A 21,993-nucleotide genomic window follows, 5' to 3' on the forward strand; every position below is an offset into this window, starting at 1 on the left:
CATGGTGGTGCATGCCTGTAGTCCCAGCTACCCAGGAGGCTGAGGCAGAAAGATTGCTTGAACCCTGGAGGCGGAGGCTGTAGTGAGTCGAGATCGCACCACTGCACTCCAGCCTGGGTGACAGAGTGAGACTCAGTCTCAAAAAAAAAAAAAAAAAAACCACAGCCTCCAGGGTTCCACCCCAGACAGGCTCTGGGGGTAAGGCTCAGGAATCTACATTTCCAGTAAGTGCTGTAGGTGGCTATACTCACTAATATTTCAGTGAGCTATTGGTGACATTTTTCTTGATTGTTAGAAGTCAGCAATTGATATTTCAGTGTCATCTGGCAGTGAAATGGTTTATACATCAGAAATAAAATTATTTATGTTGGTCAGAATATGCTGACACAGACTTGGGTATAACTGCTTCACATTTTACATGGACCCTCATATTCCTGAGTTTAGCTGCATGGACTAGTTTCTCTAGTAGGCAATGAAGACAGTAATGAGTGGCACCAGTTCAGTTCAACTGATACATATCGAACGTATTCAACTGATACGTATCGAACGTATTCAACTTATACGTATCGAACGTTTACTGTGTGCCAGATGCTATGCACGGCTGAAATTGACATTATGGACCCTGCTTTCACAAAACTTAGACCCTCTAGGGGTCAACCGTGTATTTGTACTGCCCGTGAGCTAAGAATGGCTTTTACGTTTTTAGATTGTTGAAGAAAAATGACAAGAGAAATAATACTTTGTGACGTGAAAGTTATAAAAAATTCAGGCCGGGCGCGGTGGCTCACGCTTGTAATCCCAGCACTTTGGGAGGCCGAGGTGGGCGGATCACGAGGTCAACAGATCGAGACCATGGTGAAACCCCGTCTCTACTAAAAATACAAAAAAAAAAAAAAAAATTAGCCGGGTGTGGTGGCAGGCGCCTGTAGTCCCAGCTACTCGGAGAGGCTAAGGCAGGAGAATGGCGTGAACCCGGGAGGCAGAGCTTGCAGTGAGCCAAGATCGCGCCACTGCACTCCTGCCTGGGCGACAGAGCAAGACTCCGTCTCCAAAAAAAAAAAAAAATTCAAATTTTAGTATCCAAAAGTTTTATCGGAACACAGCCACACTCATGTGATGTATGCATTATTCACGATTGCTTTGTCATTACAACAGCAGAACTAAGTAGTTGAGACAGAGACCGACCACATGGTCGCAAAGCCTAAAATATTTGCTATCTGGCCCATTACACAAAATGTTTGTTGACTTTTGGTCTAGTTTGTTGTGTAAAGAATATTCTGGGTATTGGGAACGCCCAAGAAAGTTTGAAGCCCTTGTCTCATTTAATCACAGACATGGGGACTTGGCTGAGGTGAACTCTAGCTGCATAGATAAATATGTCTGAAAAAAAGTCTAGATTTCCAATTTTGCACTTCTTTCCTGCTTTTGGATAGTCAGTGAACCAAAATGATCAAGATCTCCACAAGTTCATTTTCTGCCAAAATAGGTTTCTATGAGTGTAAAACTGTATTTCTATAAAGAACTGAAAATTCTGTACTAATACAGGTATTTAGTCCTGAATGCTCCTTTAAGTAATGATCCTTGGGCATCATTATCAATAATCAGCTATGGATAAACTTGGACAAGATCAGGGGTGGCCAATAGTGTCTTCCAGGCAGAAACACCAAAGGGCACCATGCTTTGTCTGTTGTTTCTGCCTAGAGTCAACTGATTCAGTGTAGCCTGGCAGTTACTTACAACTGGCTTAAGAATCCCTTGTTCAAGATGTTCAGATTTTCTGTTATTTTTTTCTTAAAGTAAAGGAGGCAGCCCCAACATCTGCTTTAGTTCTTACACAAACATCTACAACACTGCTTCAGACATGTGATTGTTGTCACTTTTAAATACAACAACTTTGCCATCTCATAGAATGTTTCGTTCTTATTTGTAAAAGTTAACCACAATCACTCCCATATGCCACCAGGTGATATGAACTCTGGATTCTGACCTGAACCCTGTTACAGGGAGGCCTTGGTTGAAGAATCCTCAGGCTGCAAATAGAGAATAGGAATAATTCTTCAAAGCATGAGAAAGAATTGGATCAGAAATAATCTGTACATATTATAAAGCACTGTTTTTATGTTTTTCTAACCTTGTTGTCAAGAGCTATCTGCTTAGTTTACTTCAGAAGCTACCTCTTTCTTAGTTGTAGCTTTTTCTCAAGTCATTGAAAATGTTTTGGTCTGGCTGACAAGTACCAGCTGAAGCACTTAAGTGTGAACGCCACAGAAAGTGGCTCCACGGCTTGTTACCTTAGAAATCCCCAGAAATCTCCTTGTACAGCCTTGGGACAGAATGTGCAATGTCCTGTTGATTTCTTTTGTGAAATACCAAGTCTCTAAATTATAACTGGAAAGTTTTGGAAAGAAAACCCTTAAGTTTATCAAATGTGAAAGCATCTTACCGCAAATATTTTGTTCCTACAGATCATTGGGAGGGATTTTGGTTCTGTTGAGAGTCCTCTTTTTTGTTTGTGTCAGTTCACCGAGAAAGCTCCTCAGCCTGTGAATCTGGGAGCAGCTTCTGTCAGCCTCTGTGGCCTTCCCTTGGGTAGTGTGAGGCCCATCGCAGAGCAGTGCTTGAGAAGAGCTTCATGGTGTCTGGAATAGATCCCTCATTTATCACCAAAAAGGTGGATGGGGCAACAAGTAAATAAAAGGAACATGGAAGCTTTCAACAAAATAATCTCCTTTGACTGTGAAATTCCTTTTGGTCAGTCCTTCTATACAGCCCAAATCATTGAAGTTTCTAACTATAATAACTGAAGAAAAAACCAACCCAAATACTTAAAACATAACTCCCATAGCACCCTTAGCATATAAATGAGAGAAGTGTTCCTCTTTGTGCAATTAAGTAGATTGAGACCATCCTAGAGCTGGTACGTTAGGGTTCAAAATAAATACTCAGGTTAACCTCAAGATCCCTTTAAAAGAGCATTTGAAGATACACCACTTTACATCTTCTCAGAACACCAGCAAAGGTTAAAATCAGGGCTGCTGCACCACTGTGTGCTTGTCCGTGTTTGTATGATGAGGTCTCTTAGGAAGTTGGGGCAGTGCTCTTAATCACTCCTATCAGAAACCCCTGGGGGCTTTTAGGACTATGAATGCCTAGACCCCCTCCCGCAGCCGATGGTATCAGAATTTCTAGGGGCGGCACCCAAGACATTGGTGGGCTTTTTCCTTTGAGGTAAAATTCACATATACACTGACATGCACAAGTCTTAGGGTTAGGGTTTGAAGAACAGACAAGGGCATGCACTGGCGCAGCCCAAGTCCCATCAAGCTACGGGGAAGCTCTCTCTTGTCCCTGGGCCAGTAGATCCCCACTCCCACGCCCTCTCCCCAGACAACCATTCCTCTGATTATTTTCCATGAGGGATAAGTTTGGCCTGTTCTAGAACTTTATAGAAGTAGATATTGATGTTTCTTAAAGGCTTCCCAGGTGATTCTAACGTAATAAACACTTAAGTAGGATATCTGAATCTGAATGGTGTTTTGTTAAAATGAGGTATAAGACATTCCTGGGGTAGTTATGAAGGTAAGATCTTCAAAGAATTCTGGAAGTTTCATCAGAGTTGAGAAGATGGGGTGGGCCCTACCCGGATGACCTTGTTTCCTTTCATGCTTTACTCACTCATTTTTCCAGGCCCAGATTACCACTTTTAATTGCACTCAGAAGGAGACAGATACTCTAGCAAACTAGTTCTAAGCAAATTTAAACAGACAAAATCAGACTTTCATCCTCTGTTATACCATTTAGTTTTGTGAAATTAAGGCACTCAGCATGAACTGTATGCATTGTCTTTCCAAAAATAAGGAAATGTTGCTTGCACATGGTTACACGAAATTAGCAATTCATTTAAAAATGTTTAAACAGATAGAACCAAGTTTATGAGAGCGTGTAATATCCACAATTTATGTTAATTCTCTATTTAAAAAGATAGAACCTGAATATAGACCTTTATTTAAACTGGGTAATTACATGAACAAGTGTTACCTAAACTTCCGTACTACTGTTTCAAAGTAAGAACAATCTAGTTAAGATGTTTTAGCTGTAGTGATATTAATTCTGATATAAAATTCTGATTCTAGCAGGGCATAATCTTTGCCCATATAGAAACAGTGGATGGCTTTATTTTCTAAAGAGTTAGAAACGAGAGGTGAAAGCGCAGAAAGGAAACAGCAACAACAACTCCTGCACATAATGCAGTGCACAGGACCTTGAGACACAAGCAAGAGGCCTTGTGCTGGGTGGAGCGGGACTGGTCAGCAGAGCTCATTCCTGCCCTGTTGAATTGATGGAAGGCTGTGCATGATATTTAGTGAATATTAAAATTATATTTCAGCACTACATAAAGTGTTGGTTGTATCTTTCCTTTGAATAAGATGTTTCCTATTAAAGGAACTATAACCCTACTGACAGTATTACAAGACTTCTAACCTGGTGTAGATTGCTATTATGTCTGAATTTAGATAAATTCATACTTTAATGACATTGATATTTGAAATCAGTTTTAATAGTGCACCCAGAGTTTGAGTTGGCATGAGAGAAGGCCATGTAGCTAGAAGCATATATTTTTATTCTCCTTTCTTTTAAGAAGAATGTACATTTTATAAGCGCCAAGAACAATGTAGCAATCTCCAACCTTCTTACGTTTTCTCTTCCCTGTATCTGACAGTTCATCAAACTGCTTGTTTAGCACAGAAAGCAGTGCACTGAAGGATGTCCATACTAGTAAGTAGCTGATTGTGCTTCAGATCCAGAGAGAGAGCACGCCTTCTGCATTCCTGTGAGACATGCAGAATGCAAAAATGGAGGATCATTTTTAACTATAGTCTAGTGTACAAGAGGTGCCCTCTAGTATTTCGCAAATGTGTGTGTGTGTGTGTGTGTGTGTGTGAAAAGCACTGGGGATCTTGTTAAAAATGAGAGTGGTTTTAAGTGTTCTCACTACAAAAACCAATTAGCTCTATTTCGCCATTGCACGTATTTCAAAACATCCCATTGTACACCATTAAGTATATATAATTTCATTTTGCCAACTAAAATTTTTAAAAAGTTTTTTAAAGAGTTGCTAACCAATGCTGCTGATTAAACAAACTTAATAACTAGAGTTCAGTGTTTGTTTAAAGTTTTGTCTCTAAACAGTGCATATGGCCAAATCCTGTGCTAGAGTGAGTTCTTCATATCCTCCTTCATGTGGCTGTGTCACTCATTTTAAATTCAGTTAAGTTCTTCTGTTAGTTTTCAAAAAGAGAATTCTCAAGTTATATCAATTTCTCTCTCCCTCCCCCCACCAGAAAAAAAGATTATAAACCCGGGGCTCAGGAAATTTCATTGCACTTTATATTCCATATCTATGCTATGGGCACTCTGTCTTGGCCATGCATCAGTCACCTGAGGAATAAACAAATGAACAAGCAAATACAAATCACAGGCCCTGCCTCCAGAAATCACAACCCAGATGCTCAGCAAGTGAAGCCCAGCCGCGTTACATAAAAGTTTAGTCCATATCTCTGACGCAAGGCCAGGGTTGAGAAGAACTGCTCTGTAATTGGCGTAAACGGAGCAGCTGTGGGCACAGGCCACAAAGCGGCATAAGGAGAGAGCACTGACTGTGTTGCCAGCGAACCTAGGTGAGAAGTGGGGTCAGGAAGGTGCAGTGCAGACATGAGGTAAATGAAATTCAGTTTAGTTTCTCACTAATAAAATGTGTTTCCACTTGTTATTTAGATATTTTTTGTGTATATAAACAGTGTACGTATGTATAATCAATTCACTTAAGCCCTAGCTAAAAGTTCCCAGTTATGTGAGAAATACTTGTCCTTTCCTCTACTGTATTTAGTGTACTGAAGTGACTTCCTATGCTTACAGTTCTTTTAGGAAGAATTATACCATTGGGCAGAGAATCATCATCTAGTGACCTGAAAAAGTTAAAGCATCTATTAAAATAGTGGCCACACCCACTCATTTCCTCTGCAGTATGAACTGATGATGTTCGCGTGCCTGGAGTTTTGCCTTTGCTTCCTTTAGGCTAGTATCAGGGACTTTGACTAAGGAACTAGGCACTTGTCCTTGTTTCCTAGCTGTTTAGAAATAACATGCGTAGAATCCTATCTTTTCTTCATGTGAAGTTAGACTTTTTTGGTGCAATAAATTGAGGAACCTAATTAGCTTGCAGGCTAGTCTAAGAATTGGGGTTATTACTGAGTAGATCCATGATGCTAAGAAATGGAGATGTTAGTATGCAGCTGCGCTGTACAAAGTAAGTGACACAGATTTTTAAAATTACCTTTTAAAGAATAATGTTGTATTGAAATTCACCATTCATTATTGCTAATTTAAGATGTTCCCTCAAAGGACTTTAGCCATTGATATTGTTTGAAAAATAAGCGATTCTCCCTTATGTTTATTATCCGTTTATCTAAAAATTAAGTTTTAAAATACCAAGAAAAGAAAAAATATATAATGCTCTAAGGATATTATATCAGGTACAACATAATATTTTAAAAATCTCACCTTGTTACATTAGATGCTGTTTTTTAATGCAAATGTCAAAGATTTCTGTCAGATATGTTGGAAAAAGTGCATCTTTTAATAAACTTTGCAGACTGTTTCATATGTCTTTTACATGAATATAGACATATGAATGATCAGATTTTGTACCTTTTTTTATTTTTTTTTTTCAATAGAGCATTAAGAAGAAGAATACAAACAAACAGGAGATGGGCACATACCTGAGATTCATTGTCTCCCGCATGAAGGAGAGGGTGAGTCCTGCTCAGGGAATCTTTCAAAATACCCCAAAACATATCTTACTGTGGTTCATTCTTTCAAAGTTGAAATATGTACATAGCAATATGAAGTGTGGAGAGCACCCCGTCGTGTCATGTTTCTTTTCTGCGGTAAACAGTTCCATAACAGGCAGTTAGATTTTTTTGTTTTGTCTGTTTTGGACATAGACATTTTGACATAAGCTACATGAGATTAGAAACATTTACATTTTTTAATTTCATTCATCAGAATGAACATTTTCATTGATGATGACTCTTTAAAATGAAAGGCAATTTTTCAAAATAACTATTCTATCACAACTTTAAGGAATGTCATATTAAACTATATAGTAGTATATGTACATTTTTTCTGTTAAGTTTTAAAGTACTTCCTCTGAGATTTTGCTTTAAAGGTAGAAAATATTGGCCGGGCGCCGTGGCTGCCGCCTGTAATCCCAGCACTTTGGGAGGCCAAGGCAGGAGGATTGCTTGAGCCCAGGAGTTCAAGACCAGCCTGGGCAAGATGGCAAGACCCTGTCTCTACAAAAATAAAAAATAAAAAGGTAGAAAATATTTTGAGCTTTAGGAATTGATGTCTTACCTGCCTTCCTTTAACCACATTTAAATTGATGTACTAACCCTCTTAGGCTATAGATCTTAATAAAAAGGGGAAGGACAATAAACACCCGATGTACAGAAGGCTGGTGCACTCAGCTGTGGACGTTCCCACCATTCAAGAGGTAAAGTCGGCTTCTTTTATTTCCACTTCAAGTAAAGAATAATGTGGCAGTTAAGCAGATTTTGGTTGCTCTTCTTTCCTTGAAAGTGTACTTTTTTCTACTTTCTAAAACAAAAGACAGGCATAACTACCAAATGAGCATTATTAATTTGTAAATTTCGTGTGCTTACTCTAATGCAAATTAGGTGTCATCTTTAAAAAGCCTGGTTTTAAAGATGAGCAGCTTATAGCTTCTTGATCCTTGTTGATTTAAGAAAATGCCTTACAGCCTGGGCAATTTAGCATTTCAGATGTAAAGAATGTTTTCCAGGTTTAGCAGTGGTACCTGAGAGTTCCTCTCAGAAAAAAAAGTAAAGCATAGAACTGATCTGCAGTATTGGGAAAAAATAAAATGAACAACAAAAAAATATGATTAGAAAAGTTAATTATTCTTAAAGGTCTTAATTTTACTGACTGTAGCTGAGGATTGTTAGTTTGTTCATGTCCAGTAACGAATTGCAACAAAATCCAGTAGAACACATAGACATATTTGCAGTCAGGGTTACTGAATTACTGATTTTGTACCTCATGTGTCATGTTGGAAATTTAAAATCTTATGCATGGTCATTATAGCCTATAGGGAGACCACAGGAATAATTCTAAATCATCTTACAAGTTTCTTTTTTTTTTTGAGACGGAGTCTCGCTCTGTCGCCCAGGCTGGAGTGCAGTGGCGCGATCTCAGCTCACTGCAAGCTCCGCCTCCCGGGTTCACACCATTCTCCTGCCTCAGCCTCCCGAGTAGCTGGGACTACAGGCGCCCATCACCACGCCCACCTAATTTTTTGTATTTTTAGTAGAGACGGGGTTTCACCGTTTTAGCCAGGATAGTCTCGATCTCCTGACCTCGTGATCCGCCCGCCTCGGCCTCCCAAAGTGCTGGGATTACCGGCGTGAGCCACCGCGCCTGGCCACAAGTTTCTTCAGTACCCAAGAAAGACTGTGGCTTATTTCAATATAAGATAAGGGTAAATGAAGGTTTTTCCCTTAAAGTAACTGGTAAATCCTGGAACAAAAAAAAAACCAAGTAGTTTTAATTTTACCTCCTACCCCCAGATTTCCTAGCCCCAGCCATAGCCCCTTCTCCTAAACTGTAAGACCTCTACAGAATATGTAAGAACCCAGATGTCCCTTCCTCCCCGCTGCCTTTACTCGTGCAGGTTCCTTCCTGTTGAAATCCTCTAAGATTTGGCACAGAGAGGGACACCTGAGATGTTATTTTAAAATGATTTATAAACCAATTCCTAGCCCCAATTCAGAATTATAAATATATCTTAGTAGTTAGGTACACTGTCACAGAGGCTAACAGTTCTGCTTTTCAATCTCGATCTTCCTGTGTTGTAAAGAATGACAGGTGTGTGCCTAGGGTCCCATCACCCACACTGGCCCAAGAATTCATGCATTACAAAGCTTAGCAGCAGCTTTCTACATTATTGTCAAATGAGATGTTCAAGCCATTAAAGTTCACTCTGATAAATTAATGTAGTGTCTTTGTGGCTGCGGGATATCCGACCTGCCATGCTTCATTATACTATATTATTAAAACCGCAGGTGGGGTTGTTGGCTTCTTTTACACACATTCTCTGTCAATACTGTGGGATGGCAGTAGTCATCTTGATGTCATCCTAGAAAAGTCTGCTTGTCCTATGAACTTAGTCCAGACAAGTATTTTCACTGGTAACTCTTTTTGTCATTCTGTTTTCCCTCTGCAGAAAGTGAATGAAGGGAAATACCGAAGTTACGAAGAGTTCAAAGCTGATGCCCAACTGCTTCTCCACAATACCGTGATATTCTATGGAGGTTGGATATTTTTGTGGTTTTTTTTGTATGCACTTTTAAACACAACATTTACATTCCATGTTGAACACTATCTTTCATAAAACATTACCAAAGAATTAATACCTTAATGATCTACATACAAGTAAGTGATATTGTTAGAGTATAAGGTTAGGAATATCTGGTGATACAGATTATAGAATGGACTGGCCAAAGACAAAATCATAGTATACCAAATGATGAAAACACAATTATTCTTTACAGTTTTATATGTATTGTTTTAGCTGAGAGGTTTTTAATAAGCACTATGATTAATTCTGATCATTTCCCCACTAGTATCACATCATCCAAAGGTAAGGTCACTCTTTATACCTAGAGAATTAGTGGTTGTATTGGATGGAAAACAAAAGCTGCCTGTGTAATTTTATTTTGCTGTCGTTATTTTAAATGGACATTTTGGTTTGAAATGGTAGATGTCTACTTTTGCAAACTGAAAGAAAAGGATACTAACTTTGAGTCTTATATTTGCAGACTATTGCTTATAGGTAATATCTATTTTTAATTACAGCAGACAGTGAGCAAGCTGACATTGCGAGGATGCTGTATAAAGACACGTGTCATGAGGTACTATTCATTGCCCAGTAATTATACTCTTTCTATAACTGAAATTAATTTATTTCAGGATTCCACTCTTATCTACATTTTCATTGTGCCATTTCCTTTAAATGTCTTTTATTGCCGGGCGTGGTGGCTCACGCCTGTAATCCCAGCACTTTGGGAGGCCAAGTTGGGCAGATCGTGAGATCAAGAGATTGAGACCATCCTGGCCAACATGGTGAAACCCCGTCTCTACTAAAAATACAAAAATTAGCTGGGCGTGGTGGTATACGCCTGTAGTCCCAGCTACTCGGGAGGCTGAGGCAGGAGAATCGCTTGAACCTGGGAGGTGGAGGTTGCAGTGAGCCAAGATCGCGCCACTGCACTCCAGCCTGGTGACAAAATGAGATTCTGTCTCAAAACAAAACAAAAAAAGGGTCTTTTATTTTCATGTTTGACATACATGGGAAATAATGCAAATAGAAAAAAAATTCTGGCAAAACTGTTCAAAGAGAAATCCTGGGAGTCAGATTTAGTTAATAATTAACTTCTACAAGGAAACTCTCAGCCACCTTCAGAACTGTTGTGAGTGTTAGCTAGATGCTGCATGCGAATGTGTCTTGCTGGGCATATGTGCAGTAAACATTACCCTCTTGTAATGAAGGATCCAGATTTGCATCCCTTCTAAACTACATAGGCAAAAAGCAAACCCAACCAAACAACAAAGTACGTACTCACACAATAAATGAAGTACATTTAAGGAAGTATATTTTTTGGTGGTCTTACTTAAAGCACTCACCTGTAACCATACTATCTTTGCAAAAGTTCCTCAGTTTATACAAAAAGTTTTGTTTCTTGAATTCATTTCAAATTTGACTTTTGTTTTTTATTTGTTCGATAAGCATTTACTGGGCGCCTCCTATGTGCCAGGCAGTATGTGAGGAGGAGTAAAAGGTGGTGACAGTGCAGGCCTCCTGCTCACAGAGCCACATTCTGAAGAGGGAGACTGGGAAAAAGAAAAAGGAAACAGATAAAATATGTCTGTTTACAAGTTGTAAAAGAATATTGTGAGAGAAAACAAACAAGGAACTAAAATAGAGAATGAGGCAAAGGTAAGGACTGCTGTGATTGGCAGCAGATATTGTTACCTTCCTGAGGAGTATTCAGTCTGAAGTGCTAACCAGTGAGGTCCAGGCAGGGCCCAGTCAGACCAGCCTTGGCTTCTGTTCCAACTGTGGCCTGAGACCAGCGACATGGTTCTAAGAGGACAGTGACAGGGTCTTCCAGTACCATTTATTGAAAACTTTAAAATTTAAGCTTAAAAGATTAAGGAACAAAATTCAACATTATTTATATACGTGAATGTTAATTTACATGGATACATTTTATATAGTTTAATGTGTATATATATTTTATGTAGGCTAAAGTAGTTTCTTTTCTTTTTCAGCTGGATGAACTGCAGCTTTGCAAGAATTGCTTTTACTTGTCAAATGCTCGTCCTGACAACTGGTTCTGTTATCCTTGTGTATGTGAAATTTTGTGATTTTTATTTTTTACCTCAAGTGTGTAACATACAGCTCTGAAGAAGTTTATTTCCAGTTTGGTTAAAGATTATAATTTTCTTCCTAAATTTTTAAAATATCATATTAAATGATATTTTAATATGATATTTAATATTAATGTTTAATGAGTATAAACTGAAATTAAAAAAAGTAACAGGGCTTGTTATCCATTTCTGATTTTAAAATGAGATACTGAATAAAAATAAATATTGGGTCCTTTTTCTTTTTGAGACAGGGTTTCACTTTGTCGCCCAGGCTTGAGTACAGTGGTGTGATCTCGGCTCACCGTAGCCTCGACCTCCCCCAGGCTCAAGTGATTCTCCCACCTCAGCCTCCAGAGTAGCTGGGACCACAGGCACACGCCACCACACCTGGCTAATTTTTGTATTTTTTGTAGAGATGGGGTTTCACCATGTTGCTCAGGCTGGTCTAAAACTCCTGAGTTCAAGCAGTCCTCCTGCCTCGGCCTTCCAAAGTGCTGGGATTACAGGCATGAGCCACCACACCCAGCATCTGGGTCCCTTAATAAAGTGAATTTTTATTTCTCCTTTCATTCTTTCACGAGACATCTAAGGCTTTGCCTTTGTCTGTAGCTGTATAATTTCCCCAAAATGATACGGCTTCAAACCGGGCACTGACAAAGGGAATTCTGAGCATTCTTGGCCGGCAGCCTTGGCTGCCTGAGAGAAGCCAGCCCTGTGAAGACAGTGCTGTGCCAGCTTAAAATTTCCCCATTTCTAACAAATTCCCAGGGGGTGCTGAAGCTGCTGGCTCCCCTGGCTGCACTTGGCAAAGCGGGTGCTCTTGTTTGCCACTGTCATACATGTGGATGGCCTTGGTTTCAGGGGCAGCCACGTTCCAGTCCCGACCTCTTCTGAGGAATAAGGTTCATGTTGGCACTCTGATGCACATATAAAATATCAGTCAGTCCCAGAAAAAAAAATCTCGTGTGTGTTTAGGAGTTACGAAAGAAATATGTTAGAAACAATGGATTATACGTGACTAGTTTAATATTAATGGTACACTTGCATTTAATACTTTAAAAGTAATATAACAAGGTAAAACGTTTAATTTCCAGATACCTAATCATGAGCTGGTTTGGGCTAAAATGAAAGGTTTTGGGTTTTGGCCAGCCAAGGTCATGCAGAAAGAAGACAATCAAGTCGACGTTCGCTTCTTTGGCCACCACCACCAGAGGTAATTTGTGATCCCGTGTTCAGTGGTCACAGCTGTGCTTATGAAGTCCTTAAGAAAGTTTGATGATTTCTCCATCAGAGATGCATGAAGTTTATTTTAAATTGAAAAAAAAAAGCACATTATGCATCCAAGAATACGTTCCAAGATAAATTGTTTCCAGATATTTTTCAGATATTGTGTACTAAACAGGAATTTTTAATAACTGACACTGTTCAGAAGCACATTAGTGTTAAGACTGAATTTATAGTACAGTGGGCAGAAGGGCCTCAGAATGTGTCCATTCCATAATACGGTAATAGAATTACCATTACCATATTCACAGTTACTCTAGTTGCTCCAGCCATCTTCAAGGCTCAGTTAAAGACATGGACTAAAATCATCAATCTTGTGATCTTAGAATGTGTGTAAATACCTGAAGTGTGCGTAAAAATAAGCCACAATAGGAATAAAGAATTCACATGCAATTTATTTGGTTCATTTAACACGGATATTGAGATAAGGTGAAAAAGTGACAGAAGTCAGCTACATGATCTTAAAAGTCATACTTTGCAAGGATTTAAATGAACAGTCCATGAGGTGTCTCCTGTCGTGTCAGGAGGTTATTAGTGCATTGAGAAGCTACACAATGAGGGACCTTACTCCTCCCTGTGGTAAATTTTTACTTAGTCTTCATTAATTTAAACAGAAGTGTAGTTATAAGAAACCTATAACTACTGTAAATTTCCCAGAAGGTAGTTCTGTTCTTTCATAGGTAGATACACACTTACCTGACACTGTCATGTCAAGAAACATTAGTCAAATAATGATCCAATAAAATAACTCAATACAAAATGAATGTTTTAATTACATTATTAAGTGGTAATTTTTAACATATGCTTAATACGTCATACTCAGATGGTTTCAGTTTCTTATCAGAATAGGCAAGGAAGTAATGTATTTTTGGTAGGTTAGGGTAAGTCTTTATGTGAGATTGTGTCCTTGCTTCACCGCCTTCTACCCTAATCTCGACACATTAGTCAGTTTCTCTGAGCCTTAGCAAAATAAGGGCGTCATAAGAGTTTTTGTAAGGTTTAAAGAAATGTTTATATAGAGAGACCTGAATATAGTACCTAGCACATAGTGAATACTCAGTAAAGGTCAGCTTTTATAATACAACAGATATTCAAGGAATAACAGGGGAAAGTTTGTTTCAATGTTTTTCACATTAAATAAAACACAGTTAACTTAGAAAAAACAAGAATTCAGTTATTTTTATAGCCATACTAATAGGTAAGAATAATCTGATAATTAGAACTTTTTATCTATATATTTTTCTTTTTCATCAACTTGCAAGTAGCTTTATAGTGTCTTCAGCCATGAGTGATATTAATAATGAGTTAACTTGTTAGATGTCATTCAGTATACTACGCAGAAAATATTTTTGAAGAATATTTGGGCTAGGCCAGACACAGTGGCTCACGCCTGTAATCCCAGCACTTTGGGAGGCCAAGGCGGGTGGATCACGAGGTCAGGAGATCGAGACTATCCTGGATAACACAGTGAAATCCCGTCTCTACTAAAAATACAAAAAATTAGCCAGGCGTGGTGGTGGGTGCCTGTAGTCCCAGCTACTCAGGAGGCTGACGCAGGAGAATGGCGTGAACCTGGGAGGTGGAGCTTACAGTGAGTGGAGATTGTGCCACTTCACTGCAGCCTGGGCAACACAGCAAGACTCCGTCTCAAAAAAATAATATATGTGCTAATCTGCAGCAGTCCTAGAGTAGTCTGTCACCTGAAGAGAGAATTAGGAAACATCAGATTACATTTTCAGAGGTATTTTTTTCCCTCAAGCTTCTTAGGTCCTGGAAGGTTTTATCTAAATAGTTCTGGACAGATGGGACTCTTAAGGACTTCATTTTAGAAAATAAGAGAGGTTGACAAACTCACTATGTAAAATCATTTTCCTTTTTCCTGGATACAGTGTGAACCATTTGAAGTGAAGGATTGGTTAGGATATATAGTCTTCCATATTAGAATGTTTATTTTTAAAAATTTGATAAAATTATAATCATGAATTTTTAATTATTTAAGCAACCTATGCTCAAAAGGTTCTGGTTGATGAGGAGCCACTGGTTGCAAGTTCTGGCTAATAATTATTCTGCTAGTCCATCATATCATTACATGTAAGTGGGAGGAAAAAAATGGTTTTGTACCATTCCCTCCTATACACGCAAATAGAATATGCTGCTTCTTCGTAGACAATGAGCACGTTGTAAATCTCTAGCAAAAGAGTCGAGTATGATTGTGTTTACATGTGAGAGCTGCTTTAGTGAGGTTTTTGTAGGATTTGCAAGATTTTGCCTGCCAAAGAAAAGTAGCTGATAAGACCTGTCTTAAGGAGGCTGAATCTTTCTGCTGCAAGTGGCTGGTGGGTGGCATGGCCCAGGCCAGGAAACCAGGTGCAGACAAAAAAGAGGTAGAGCACTTTGGGCTCACTGACATCAGATCACAGAACCATTTTATTCTGCATATATAGTCAGAGCATTGACAGACATAGAGCCAAATTAGACTATTCCTCTTTTTATTAGACTTACCTTAAATTGCAGGGTGTTTGCTTTTTTATTTTTTATTTTTGTAGATGAGAGAGCATACCCTGTGATAATTTTTTAAACTGAAATCTGATTATCTACAGTACTGGAGTTGATTAAAAGAGAATAGAAGTACATTTAAAGAACAGATGTGAATCCATTTTATTTAAGATAAATAAGGAAAATACTCTTACAGATACAAGTTCCTTCCAGGTAGTCAGCACTGCATGTAACAGAATTCTCTCTCAAAAGCAAACTACTTTGAAAAAGTGAACAAACCACTTTTATTGAATTCCTACTACCTAATAGGAAATCAGTAAATATCTGTTGATTGGAAGGGTAAATATATTTAAAATCTAATGGCAAGAAACTATTCCACAAGCATGATTTCATTTGTACTCTGCATTAGAGTTCAGTTTTTCAAAGTTCAGTTTACTTTGATACGGTTTTTAACAAAGTACTTAACGCCAGATGAGACATAGTTGATATAATATTAACCAATATATTCATAAATAATGTTATGGAAGTTCAAATCTAACAATTTTAGCTGTTGTTAGCATCTAATGATATAAAATGTGCTTCTAGATTATAAAGCTTGGCTTGTACAAGGAAGTGGAAATCGTTATTTATGGCTGAGGCACATGTGGCCATGATTCTCTAAGAGATTCCTTCAAACAGTCATAGGCCCAGTATTTCTGGAGCTCTGTAATTACAGGCCAGGGATGAAAACCGTGATATCATATATACTTATAGCAGGAAAAAAAATCTTTAACAGAAAACTGAAAAGCATAAATACGTGTGTTTATAGTACCATATGGCAACTTGTACTCTACCGTAGAAAATGTCCGTTACTCATGCATCCATATAGTTTCCTACCTCATTTATGATGTTCCCTCTGCCTGGAATCTCTCCACTCACATTGTCTGCTGTCTAAATCTTATCTTCCAAGACCTAAGCCAAATAAAATGTTCTGACCACTCACAACTAAATGTTAACTCTTCCTCTCCATAGCACCCTCTGTACTTTTACCACCTGCTGCATTGCATTATAATTATTCCTTAGTTCTTTCTGACAAAATTGTAAGTCCCTCAAAGGCAGAGGCAGTGTAGGAAGTGCCATCCTAATAATCAGAAGATCCGAGAGATTCCAACCACTAATAGTTTACCTTAATCCCTGTGGGCAGCATCTCTTGCCGCTGTCAAATGAGGCAATGAAACTCAAGATCACATAGACCCCATTCACTTTTCCATTCTTTTTAGTGCCTTCCCCTGATACACAGTAAACATGTTGAGTACAACATTTGGGATGAACAGAGAAAGAGACCAATGCCCAGGAAAAAATGTTCTTGAATTTTTAGCATTCTTTCCAACAGAACCAAATGCAGTTTTCATTCTCTAGTTTTAGATCTGTATTGCACTTATGTTCACAGCTAAGTACATTGTGGCTAAATAAGAAATGGCTCTGTTTGTTAATCTGGTTTCTCTAATGAGTAGAGGCATGATACAAATATGACTTACTGGATAATATTTTTAGATGTTCCCATTTTATATGAATATATGTATGTATCTTATGAAAATTTCTGGGCATTTTCAAGTGATTCTTTAGTGCTAACTGCAAATAGCTAGATGGGTTATATTAGTTTACAGTATTCAGAACAACAGATAACTTTAAAAGGACTTATGAAGAATACAGATATGAACTAGGACAAGCTAAGCTGATTAAATTGTGAACAACTGGGAGGCATTTGTGAATCCAGTTCTGAGAACTTTCGTCGACTGTGAAAGACAAATCTCATTTATTTTCCGCTTGGTAACAGTTTATTTATTCAAGCAATGACGAAGCCTAAGTGATTGTGGTTTTTGCAATTAAAAGTAACGGCAGAAACCACAATTGCTTTTGTACCAAGCTGACAGACAAGAACTGCCACAGGTCGCATTTTATGGCAGGCAGGGTCCACTGAAGCCCTCTTACCACCCTTCCTGCCATTTGGGATGTTTCTAACTATACCTTTACGTGTTTGCCCTAGGGCCTGGATTCCTTCTGAAAACATTCAAGATATCACAGTCAACATTCATCGGCTGCACGTGAAGCGCAGTATGGGTTGGAAAAAGGCCTGTGATGAGCTGGAGCTGCATCAGCGTTTCCTACGAGAAGGGAGATTTTGGAAATCGAAGAATGAGGACCGAGGTGAGGAAGAGGCAGAATCCAGTATCTCCTCCACCAGTAATGAGCAGGTGAGTGTGTCTCAGGAAGGAAGTGCCTATTCATTATTACTTTTAAATGCAGAAATCTTAGTGTACACTCCTCACTGTAATGAACAGATTTTGACGTTCTCCTTCCCTTTTTTACATTTGTAAAGTGCTCTGCAAAAGTAAACCAAAACCAATTCAAATGAATACACAGATGTAACAATCGATGACCCTGACCCTGCCAGTACCAAGAGAGTTAAGTACAACTGCTCCTCTCTGAAGGTGCTCTGGCTCTTTGAAGCCTACAGTTACCAGAGCAGTAATTAAGTCAGCGGTAACTGAGTGGATGGAAGGATGCAAAAGGTAGAAATGTATTCACTTCTCACCTGTGGGTCCACTATGAGTGTTTTCAGCAGAGAAGTATTTCCTAGTGTCTGGAATAATATATTACTTTTATAATGCCCACAGCTAAAGGTCACTCAAGAACCAAGAGCAAAGAAAGGACGACGTAATCAAAGTGTGGAGCCCAAAAAGGAAGTAAGTTGCCCACCTCGCAGCGTCCAGGTGGCAGATGAAGCAGGAAATAGTTTCAATCACTCTTGGTTGCCCACCTCGCAGTGTCCAGGTGGCAGATGAAGCAGGAAATAGTTTCACAGTATTTCAAAGACAGTCACTTCTGGTGGATACTTGTGAAATTCAGTTGCTGTCAGTCAGATAATATCCATCAGGTTGAAACCAGTCTTCTGACTTCCCTGTCATTATCTGTTACCCTGGAATAGCACACATGCTCCAAGTCTCCATCTTAATTAAGCAGCTGCTGACCAAAGCTTGGCTAAGTAGGAAGGGCACGTTGCTATTAATACATTTCCTGGGAGCTCTGATATTTTTCCTAAGTATTATTAAAAACAACACATTTATTCAGTATATCAGTTGTGCCAACATTTAAAAACTTGAAGGAGACTGTGGTTGAGCTCAGCCGTTTTAAGTGATATAAGCCCTGCATGTTTTAAAACTGTGTAAATCTGGGCACATTTCAAACACATATTCAGTGAGAAGTGGTTTAGGATTTTAGGAAATTTGTTAATGAATCTAGTCCAATGAAGTAATTATAAGTTGACAATAATTTTTATATTCTATAAATTTTTGTTTATTTTAAAAACAAAACTTATAGTATTGATAAGTAAAATTATAAATGAAGCTTATGTTTATAATTATTGTAGCTGTTAATTGCATGTTCTTTTCATTCACTAATTGGGGGAGATTTGTTTATTTTTAAATTGTGGCAAAATATACATGAAATCTACCATCCTAACCCATTTTTTAACAGCAGTTTATTATATGGCTATTTATGTATATCACTGCATTTTTATCCTAATAGAGCAGTTCTTGAACTGGTGAATTATATCGCTTTGTTTTGCATCTAAACTCTTGTCTTACCTTTTAGGAACCAGAGCCTGAAACAGAAGCAGTAAGTTCTAGCCAGGAAATACCCACAATGCCTCAGCCAATCGAAAAAGTCTCCGTGTCAACTCAGACTAAGAAGTTAAGTGCCTCTTCCCCAAGAATGCTGCATCGGAGCACCCAGACCACAAATGATGGCGTGTGTCAGAGCATGTGCCATGACAAATACACGAAGATCTTCAACGACTTCAAAGACCGGATGAAGTCGGACCACAAGCGGGAGACAGAGCGTGTTGTCCGCGAAGCTCTGGAGAAGGTAATGCTTGTCGCCACTGCGGGTGCCCTGCTGCAGCCGGCACTCCTGTCATGGTTAGGCTCCTTTCACTCAGGCATCAACCCAGTAGCGGCTTTTAAATGTAGCAATATAATGACACCAGTATCTTTTACGGCATTTCAAGTAATAGTGATACTTTTCTCACCTAAATTTTTTACACATGTAATGAAGGGGAAAAGGTACCTCATGCAAGTTGTTAAGTTTCTGTTCCAGTGTAGATGGTCTGTGTTAAGTTGTGCGCTGACTTACTGTGGGTTGTCTTTTCGTTCCAGCTGCGTTCTGAAATGGAAGAAGAAAAGAGACAAGCTGTAAATAAAGCTGTAGCCAACATGCAGGGTGAGATGGACAGAAAATGTAAGCAAGTAAAGGAAAAGTGTAAGGAGGAATTTGTAGAAGAAATCAAGAAGCTGGCAACACAGCACAAGCAACTGATTTCTCAGACCAAGAAGAAGCAGTGGGTAAATACCAGTCTTTTTTAGACTCTTGTTTCTGAAAATGTACCACAGGTATGAGCCAGTTAATTCAGAAGGTGGCTGTGGCACATGCAGAAGTTGTTTCCGAAATAAGATCAATGTGAAATGGTCAGCTTTAGTTTTAAAAATTGTATTAAGAGTCCTGTGATCTCTCAACCCCAGATCCCGTATTACTGTGTACTGCTCAGGATTATTTTGTTAAATTAAGATTATAATACCTTAGTACATATTTATTACAATTAACTTATATAATTTCTCCATCTATGCAAATATTTTATTTGGGCAAATTGGCTGGCCCTGACTTTTACCTGGTGATTTCAGATGGGTAACATCCAAATGGTGAAATTACAAATATAATTATCACAATAAATTAAAGAGTTTCAGATTTCCCTGCACTTAACATTTATACATTAGATTTTGTTAAATCAATTACTTTTACTTTATAGTAGTGACATCTCATTGGTCTCTCACTGCCCTCCCTTATACCTGACTAGTGTCATTTGTCATCGTGTCCGGCTCACGAGTCTCATCCTCCCCGCTAGAGTGGGAGCTTCTGAGTGCACAGGATCCAAGTGCTCGTCTTACAGCTGCCACAGCGCTCAGTGAATTAGGGAAAAGTTTTGCTCCCGAAAGTTCATAACTTTGTTTCAGTTTTAATAAATGACCGTATAAAGTTTTGTGATAAACTAATTCTTCATTTTATCCAGCCTATATTATATAAATACACATAAACTTTTCATGAAAGAAATATTTTTAAATCTGTGACAAAGATTTGGCAAGAAGGAAAATGGAAACTTTGAATAGATGAAGATAACTTGGTAGGAAGAGCTGGTGAATAACAAAATAAATAGTGTTAACAAAAGACCAAGAGATCTGTGGAGGGAAAAAGAGAGCTTTATTTTCTGTTAAAAAACAACCTGCACATTGGGTGTTACAGCCTTCAGCACAGGTGAAAGTGTGCCCTCCGAAGAAGAACTTTTCTGTGTTCTTTAAGAAATTTCATTGGTGCTAGTCAGGTTTTGAGGAGCTGACAAGCTCTAATTGGTGAGGGATGGCAGTCGGCAAAACTAGTCTGAGAGTTGCAGCCAACATTGTGTGTTCCAGGTGCTTTTCCCCCCAGCTTCTCAACTCAGTTTTAGTTGGGTATGACAAGAACGACTGACTTGGTGTGATCAACTCTCACAATATCAGATGGGAATTAAGGTGTGCTGAAGAGAACAGAAGCACAACACCCAAAGACGCCAGGTGCAGTGGCTCATGCCCGTAGTCCCAGTGCTTTGGGAGGCCAAGGCGGAAGGATTGGTTGAGCCCAGGAGTGCAAGGTTGCAGAGAGGTGTGATTGCACCACTGCACTCCAGCCTGGGCAATGGAGCAAGACCCTGTCTCTTAAAAAATTCTTACGAGTAGACATCTCTTAAGTTTACTAAAGAATCAAGAAAATGGGAAGAGGAGGCTATAATACTGTCTGTCTTTTACAGCACTTTACCATTTGTGAAACAGCTCAAGTGGGTATTTCTGTACTCTTCTTTAAGATGAAGAATTTGAGGCTTATGAGATTAAATAGAATGATTAAAAACCTAGTTGGCAGAGCTGAGCTTTTTGTGCTCATCACATTCTAGTAAAAGGGTTAGAATTCTTTCTTCTTGGCCGGCCTCGGTGCTCACACCTGTAATCCCAGCACTTGGGAAGGCCGAGGCGGGCAGATCACTTGAGACCAGCCTGGGCAACATGGTGAAACCCCATCATCTCTACAAAAAATACAAAAATTAGCCGGGCGTGGTGGTGTGTGTCTGAAACCCCAGCTACTTGGGAGGCTCAGGCAGGAGAATCTCTTGAACCCAGGAGGCAGAGATCAAAATGAGCTGAGATCGCGCCACTGCACTCCAGCCTGGGCGACAGAGCGAGACTCTGTCTCAAAGAATAAAGAATTCTTTCTTCCCAATTACATCTTACATTGTTGTAAGAAATAGAATAGTATTACAGGACAGAAAGCATGTAGGTATGCCAGATGCCGAATAATGGATGTCACGAGAAACACAGATAGATGTATCCATTAAATATATCCACAGAAAGGGAGAAATTGAAAACAAAGTAATAGGATATTTGGGAGAAGGGATGGTGGTGCTGTGTAAAGTCTTAAAGATGAGGAAACTAAGAAGTTAAATAACTTGATCTGAAGCCACATGACCAGTGGGTGGCACAGTCCCCAGATGTGAATCCTGACACATCTCATCCCAGCCGTTTCCAAAACTGACTCTGCACCTAATGGGGATTTTACTGAAGGTGCAATTGCTGACATAATAGA

The 21,993-nt window shown here is 39.0% G+C and overlaps 1 protein-coding gene across 29 annotated transcripts in view; it reads left to right on the plus strand.

The window, feature by feature from the left end:
- ZMYND11 (zinc finger MYND-type containing 11) overlaps positions 1–21,993 on the plus strand; it is a 113,479-nt gene that overhangs the window by 89,364 nt on the left and 2,122 nt on the right. For 15 of the 29 annotated variants that reach the window (XM_055296295.2, XM_055296311.2, XM_055296293.2 and 12 more), the window contains 10 exons: positions 6,735–6,812; positions 7,463–7,555; positions 9,305–9,392; positions 9,937–9,992; positions 11,413–11,490; positions 12,606–12,724; positions 17,318–17,525; positions 17,949–18,017; positions 18,925–19,197; positions 19,488–19,673. In XM_055296295.2, the coding sequence (XP_055152270.1) occupies positions 6,735–6,812; positions 7,463–7,555; positions 9,305–9,392; positions 9,937–9,992; positions 11,413–11,490; positions 12,606–12,724; positions 17,318–17,525; positions 17,949–18,017; positions 18,925–19,197; positions 19,488–19,673 (1,248 nt within the window). The remainder of the gene's footprint in view (positions 1–6,734; positions 6,813–7,462; positions 7,556–9,304; positions 9,393–9,936; positions 9,993–11,412; positions 11,491–12,605; positions 12,725–17,317; positions 17,526–17,948; positions 18,018–18,924; positions 19,198–19,487; positions 19,674–21,993) is intronic. The other 14 variants (XM_063611039.1, XM_055296298.2, XM_055296314.2 and 11 more) reach the window with 5 other exon arrangements.

Source organism: Symphalangus syndactylus, chromosome 10 (genome assembly GCF_028878055.3).
Source record: "Symphalangus syndactylus isolate Jambi chromosome 10, NHGRI_mSymSyn1-v2.1_pri, whole genome shotgun sequence".
Classification (NCBI taxonomy): Eukaryota; Metazoa; Chordata; class Mammalia; order Primates; family Hylobatidae; genus Symphalangus; species Symphalangus syndactylus.